Source organism: Passer montanus, unplaced genomic scaffold, assembly GCF_014805655.1.
Source record: "Passer montanus isolate IOZ18808 unplaced genomic scaffold, ASM1480565v1 scaffold969, whole genome shotgun sequence".
Lineage (NCBI taxonomy): Eukaryota > Metazoa > Chordata > Aves > Passeriformes > Passeridae > Passer > Passer montanus.
In genome coordinates this window covers 1,061-8,162 of record NW_024375134.1, presented here as the reverse complement: position 1 = coordinate 8,162, position 7,102 = coordinate 1,061, and the positions used below count along the sequence as shown (strand labels likewise).

General features: G+C 59.8%; 2 protein-coding genes across 2 annotated transcripts in view; both read right to left on the bottom strand.

The window, feature by feature from the left end:
* Positions 1-323: 323 nt before the first annotated feature.
* LOC120496152 (creatine kinase M-type-like) lies at positions 324-5,977 on the bottom strand (the record flags this gene model as incomplete). Its single annotated transcript, XM_039696303.1, has 5 exons — positions 5,558-5,977; positions 5,090-5,339; positions 4,123-4,255; positions 477-696; positions 324-384 (listed from the first exon to the last, which is right to left on the bottom strand). Coding segments are annotated over exons 1-5 (1,083 nt in total), but the record flags the coding sequence as incomplete, so codon positions are not given.
* A 233-nt stretch (positions 5,978-6,210) lies between these two features.
* LOC120496153 (basic proline-rich protein-like) overlaps positions 6,211-7,102 on the bottom strand; it is a gene marked incomplete at its 5' end in the record, with an annotated part of 1,901 nt that continues 1,009 nt past the window's right edge. The window contains 2 exons of the mRNA XM_039696304.1: positions 6,211-6,281; positions 6,700-7,098. Coding sequence (XP_039552238.1) covers positions 6,211-6,281; positions 6,700-7,098 — 470 coding nt within the window. The remainder of the gene's footprint in view (positions 6,282-6,699; positions 7,099-7,102) is intronic.

Sequence of the window (7,102 nt, the reverse complement as noted above, 5' to 3'; positions counted from 1 at the left end):
TTGGAGATGTCGAACACGGCGCCCACCGCGGCTGTGTCCACCCCGCCTGCATGGACGGACAGACGGACAGACGGACAGAAGGGGGGGATCAGTGAGACGCGGACAGCCAGGACAGCCAGGAGAGCGCTGACCACCCACTGTCCACTCCCTACACAATGTCCCCCCCAGGTGCCACGAGGTCTCCCCAAATGTCCCCCAGACACCTCCAGGAACCTCCCAGGTGCCCTCAGGTGCCCCCAGGTGCCACAGGTTGTCCCCAAATGTCCCCAAGACACCTCCAGGTGTCCCCAGGAACCTCCCAGGTGCCCCCAGGTGTCTCTAACTGCCCCCGGGTGCCCCCGGGTGTCTCTAACTGCCCCCAGGTGCCCCCAGGAACCCCCCAGGAATGTCCCAGGTGTCTCTAACTGCCCCCAGGTGTCTCTAACTGCCCCCAGGAATGTCCCGGGTGTCTCTAACTGCCCCCGGGTGTCTCTAACTGCCCCCAGATGCCCCTAGGAACCCCCCGGGTGCCCGCGGGTGCCCACCAGATGCCGCGGGCGTCGGGCCAGTCGCGGGCCATGCCCGAGGCCAGCAGCAGCGGCGACACGGGCTTGTCGAACAGGAAGTGGTCGTCGATGAGCTGCTGCTGCTCCTGCTCCGTCATGGCCTTCAGCGGGTAGTACTTGCCCTTGAACTCCCCGTCCAGGCTGTTCAGGGCTGCCGGGGGCGTGGTCAGCGCCTGGCCACGCCCAGGACACGCCCAGACCACGCCCAGGACAGACGGGACACACCCAACCCAGACTGGACACGCCCAGGCCACGCCCAACCCCGATTGGATGTGCCCATCTGTCCCAAATCCATCTGAAATTCACCCCAAATCCATCCCAAATCCATCCCAAATTAATCCTAAATCCATCCTGGACACGCCCAGGACAGACTGGACACGCCCAGGCCACGCCCAACCCCGACTGGATGTGCCCATTTGTCCCAAATCCATCTGAAATCCACCCCAATTAATTGCAAATCCATCCCAAATCCGTCCCAAATCCGTCCCAAATCCATCCCAAATCCGTCCAAAATTCACCCCAAATTAATCCCAAATCCAGCCTGGACACGCCCAAGCCAGACTGGCCACGCCCAGGCCACGCCCAACCCAGACTGAGTATGTCCATCTCTCCCAAATCCATCCCAATTCACCCCAAATCCGTCCCAAATTCACCCCAAATTAACCCCAATTCACCCCAAATCCATCCCAATCAATCCCAAATCCTTCCCAAATCCACCCTGGCCCTGCCCAGCCACGCCCAAGCCAGCCTGGACACGCCCAGGCCACGCCCAGCCACGCAAACCCCACCCCTCCCTTGCTGCAGGCCCCTCCCCATTGGGCTGTTTCCAGGCCACGCCCATTTAGACCACACCCCTTATGGTCACACCCACACATGGCCCAACCACTCAGGCCACGCCCCTGCATAGCCACACCCACTCAGGCCCCGCCCCAATTAACCCCCACCCATTTGAACCCCGCCCACTCCAACCACACCCCATTAGGCCACGCCCTTTTATGGCCACACCCATCAGACCACACCCACACCCAAACCAGCCTCATTCAGTCCAAGCTCTTAAAGCCCCGCCCTCTCAGGCCACGCCCATGTTGACCACACCCCTTATGACCACGCCCACATCAGCCCCACTGACATTGTGACCACACCCCCTCTGACCACACCCCATTTCCCATTTCCCATTTCCCGACCACGCCCAATCCAACCTCAACCATACAACCCCACCCCGTCAGGCCACGCCCACCCGGACCACGCCCCTGCAGGCCCCGCCCCCTTGGCCCCGCCCCCACCTGTGACTGACAGCTTCTCGATGGCGCGGCGCTCGCCGCGGCTGCAGTGCGGCGGCAGCGAGTAGCCCTTGATGCTGCGGCCGGTGCGCACGCGGCTGCTCAGCACGTACTTGGGGTCCAGGTCCTCCCCGCCCTGCGCCCCAAAAACTGGGTCAGGGACACCCCGAAAATCACAAAATTCACCCCAGAAATATCCCCAAAAATATCCCAAAATTGTCCCAAAAATTCTGCTCGAAATACATCAAAATATCACCCCAAAATCCCCCGCTCTGACACAGCTCCACTGCTCAACACGTACTTGGGGTCCAGGTCCTCCCCGCCCTGCGCCCCGAACACGGGTCAGGGACACCCCGAAAAACCCCAAAGTCACCCCAAAAAAGTCCTAAAAATGTCCTAAAATTCCTGCTCAAAATAACCCAAATATACCCAAAATATCACCCCAAAATCTCCCCCTCGGACACAGCTCCACTGCTCAGCTCGTACTTGGGGTCCAGGTCCTCCCCGCCCTGCGCCCCGAAAACTGGGTCAGGGACACCCCGAAAATCACAAAATTCACCCCAGAAATATCCCCAAAAATATCCCAAAATTGTCCCAAAAATTCTGCTCAAAATACATCAAAATATCACCCCAAAATATCCCCCTCGGACACAGCTCCACTGCTCAGCTCGTACTTGGGGTCCAGGTCCTCCCCACCCTGCGCCCCGAAAACGGGTCAGGGACACCCCGAAAAACCCCAAAGTCACCCCAAAAATATCCCAAAATTGTCCCAAAAATTCTGCTCAAAATACATCAAAATATCACCCCAAAATCCCCCGCTCTGACACAGCTCCACTGCTCAACACGTACTTGGGGTCCAGGTCCTCCCCGCCCTGCGCCCCGAACACGGGTCAGGGACACCCCGAAAAACCCCAAAGTCACCCCAAAAAAGTCCTAAAAATGTCCCAAAAGCTCTGCTCAAAATAGGCCGAAAAACCCCAAAATATCCCCCGCTCTGAGACCCCAGCACTGCTCAGCTCGTGCTTGGGGTCCAGGTCCTCCCCGCCCTGCGCCCCGGAAACGGGTCAGGGACACCCCAAAAATCACAAAATTCACCCCAAAAATATCCCAAAAATATAAAAAAAATTCCGCTCAAAATAAACCAAATATATCCAGAATTTCCCCCTCGGACACAGCTCCACTGCTCAGCTCGTACTTGGGGTCCAGGTCCTCCCCGCCCTGCGCCCCGAAAACTGGGTCAGGGACATCCCGAAAAACCCCAAATTCACCCCAAAAATAGCACAAAAATGTCCAAAAAAAATCTGCTAAAATATCCCCAAAATATCCCCAAAATTTCCACCTTAAAAAATCCTCCCAAACCCTCCTGAGGTGGCTCTGTGGTGTCTTGGGGTCCAGGTCCTCCCCGCCCTGCGCCCCGGAAACGGGTCAGGGACACCCCAAAAATCACAAAATTCACCCCAAAAATATCCCAAAAATATAAAAAAAATTCCGCTCAAAATAAACCAAATATATCCAGAATTTCCCCCTCGGACACAGCTCCACTGCTCAGCTCGTACTTGGGGTCCAGGTCCTCCCCGTCCTGCGCCCCGAAAACTGGGTTAGGGACACCCCGAAACACCCCAAAGTCACCCCAAAGAATCCCAAAAAATTTCCACTAAAATATCCCCAAAATTCCACTCAAAATACCCCAAAATTCCCCAAAATATTCTCCCCAAAATCCTCCCAAACCCTCCTGAGGTGGCTCTGTGGTGTCACCCCACGGCGTCCCTGTCACCCCTTCCCTGCCCTCCTGAGACCCCTGGGGACCCCCCGTGATTTTCAAACCCTCCTGAGGTGGCTCTGTGGTGTCACCCCACGGCGTCCCTGTCACCCCTTCCCTGCCTTCCTGAGACCTCTGGGGACCCCCCAAGATTCGGGGACCCCTCCCACATTTTAGGGACCCCTCACAAATTTCGGGGACCTCTCCAAATTTTGGGGTCCCCCACCTTGAGCTTCTCCTGGTTGAGGTCAGTTTTTATTGGTGGCTTTGTGGTGTCACCCCATGGCGTCCCTGTCACCCCTTCCCTGCCCTCCTGAGACCTTTAGGGACCCCTCCCACATTTCGGGGACCCCTCCCACATTTCGGCACATCAGCCCCACTGACATTGTGACCACACCCCCTCTGACCACACCCCATTTCCCATTTCCCATTTCCCGACCACGCCCAATCCAACCTCAACCATACAACCCCACCCCGTCAGGCCACGCCCACCCGGACCACGCCCCTGCAGGCCCCGCCCCCTTGGCCCCGCCCCCACCTGTGACTGACAGCTTCTCGATGGCGCGGCGCTCGCCGCGGCTGCAGTGCGGCGGCAGCGAGTAGCCCTTGATGCTGCGGCCGGTGCGCACGCGGCTGCTCAGCACGTACTTGGGGTCCAGGTCCTCCCCGCCCTGCGCCCCGAAAACTGGGTCAGGGACACCCCGAAAATCACAAAATTCACCCCAAAAATATCCCAAAAATGTCCTAAAATTCCTGCTCAAAATAACCCAAATATACCCAAAATATCACCCCAAAATCTCCCCCTCGGACACAGCTCCACTGCTCAGCTCGTACTTGGGGTCCAGGTCCTCCCCACCCTGCGCCCCGAAAACGGGTCAGGGACACCCCGAAAAACCCCAAAGTCACCCCAAAAATATCCCAAAATTGTCCCAAAAATTCTGCTCAAAATACATCAAAATATCACCCCAAAATATCCCCCTCGGACACAGCTCCACTGCTCAGCTCGTACTTGGGGTCCAGGTCCTCCCCGCCCTGCGCCCCGAAAACTGGGTCAGGGACATCCCGAAAAACCCCAAATTCACCCCAAAAATAGCACAAAAATGTCCAAAAAAAATCTGCTAAAATATCCCCAAAATATCCCCAAAATTTCCACCTTAAAAAATCCTCCCAAACCCTCCTGAGGTGGCTCTGTGGTGTCACCCCACGGCGTCCCTGTCACCCCTTCCCTGCCTTCCTGAGACCTCTGGGGACCCCCCAAGATTCGGGGACCCCTCCCACATTTTAGGGACCCCTCACAAATTTCGGGGACCTCTCCAAATTTTGGGGTCCCCCACCTTGAGCTTCTCCTGGTTGAGGTCAGTTTTTATTGGTGGCTTTGTGGTGTCACCCCATGGCGTCCCTGTCACCCCTTCCCTGCCCTCCTGAGACCTTTAGGGACCCCTCCCACATTTCGGGGACCCCTCCCACATTTCGGGGACCCCTCCCCAATTTGGGGTCCCCCCCACCTTGAGGTTCTCCTGGTTGAGGTCGGTGCGGTGCCTGTCGGTGGTGTCACCCCATGGTGCCCCTGTCACCCCTTCCCTGGTGTCCCTGTCACCCCTTCCCTGCCCTCCTGAGACCCCTGAGGACCCCTCCCAAATTTTAGGGACTCCTCCCAAATTTTGGAGACCCCTCCCAAATCTGGGGACCCCTCCCCAATTTGGGTTTGGGGACCCCCGTGGTGGGCTGGGGACCCCTGGGGCGGGCTGGGGACCCCTTGGGTGGGTTGGGGACCCAGTGGGTGGATTGAGGACCCCATGGGGGGGATAGAGACCCCATGGATGAGTTGGAGAACCCATGGATGGGGTGAGGACCCCATGGACCATTTGAGGAACCCTTGGGTGGTTTGGGGACCCCTTGGATGGGCTGAGGACCCCCGGGGTGGACTGAGGACCCCCAGGGTGGGCTGGGGACCCCCGGGGTGGGTTGGGGACCCCTTGAGTGGTCTGGGGACCCCATAGATGAGTTGGAGACCCCATGGATGGGGTGAGGACCCCATGGACCATTTGGGGACCCCTTGGGTGGTTTGGGGACCCCTGGGGTGGGCTGGAGACCCCGTGGATGGGTTGGGGACCCCTTGAGTGGTCTGGGGACCCCCGTGGAGGGCTGGGGACCCCCGCGAGGACGCACCGGGGTTGTCCACGCCGGTCTGGATGACGTCGTCGAGGGTGAAGCCGCTGGGGGTCTCCTTGTCGCGCAGCTTCTGGTACAGGGCGGGGGTCAGCACCTTGGCCATGTGGTTGTTGTGCTTGGGACAGGTCAGGAACTCCTCCTCGGCCGAGAACTTCTGCTTGTACTTGTTGTGGGTGTTGCTGAACGGCATGGTGGCACTGCGGGGACACCGTGGGGACATGGGGACACCGTGGGGACACTGAGAAACACCATAGAGATACCATGGACACCATGGGAATGGGGACACGGGGACAGGTCCGGGAACTCCTCCTCGGCCGAGAACTTCTGCTTGTACTTGTTGTGGGTGTTGCTGAACGGCATGGTGGCACTGCGGGGACACGGGGACACCGTGGGGACATGGGGACACCGTGGGGACACCATGGGGACACCATGGGAATGGGGACACGGGGACAGGTCAGGAACTCCTCCTCGGCCGAGAACTTCTGCTTGTACTTGTTGTGGGTGTTGCTGAACGGCATGGTGGCACTGCGGGGACACGGGGACACCTTGGGGACATCGTGGGGACAGCCATGGTGACACCATGGACACCATGGGGACACCGTGGGGACACCATGGGAATGGGGACACGGGGACAGCCAGGTGACACTGCAGGGACAGCCAGGTGACACCAGGGACCGCCAGGTGATGTGTGGGACACGGAGGACACAGAGGACATGGGGACATGGTGGCACTGTGGGACACGGGGACAGCCAGGGGACACCGGGGACAGCCAGGTGACAGAAGGGACATGGAGGACACGGGGACAGCCAGGTGACAGGTGGCCCAGGGGACAGCCAGGTGACACCGGGGACAGCCAGGTGATGTGCGGGACATGGAGGACACGGGGACAGCCAGGTGACAGGTGGCACAGGGGACAGCCAGGTGACACCGGGGACACCGTCACACGTGCCACAGGAGGGGACACAGGTGACACGGCCACAGCCAGGTGACAGAAGGGACACGGGGTGTGTGGGGACAGCCAGGTGACACCGGGGACACCGCGACACGTGCCACAAGAGGGGACACAGGTGACACGGCCACAGCCAGGTGACAGGAGGGACATGGAGGACACGGGGACAGCCAGGTGACAGGTGGCCCAGGGGACAGCCAGGTGACACTGGGGACACCGTGACACGTGCCACCGGAGGGGACACAGGGGACACGGGGGGGGCTCCGGGGCGTGTCCTGGTGGGCGTGTCCTGCTGGAAGGGGCGTGTCCCCCAGGGGGGCGTGGCCTCCCCGCTCCGCTCCTTGTTCGGGCCGGGGCTATTTATAGCCCGGTGGGGGAGGGGCGGGACCGGGGGGTT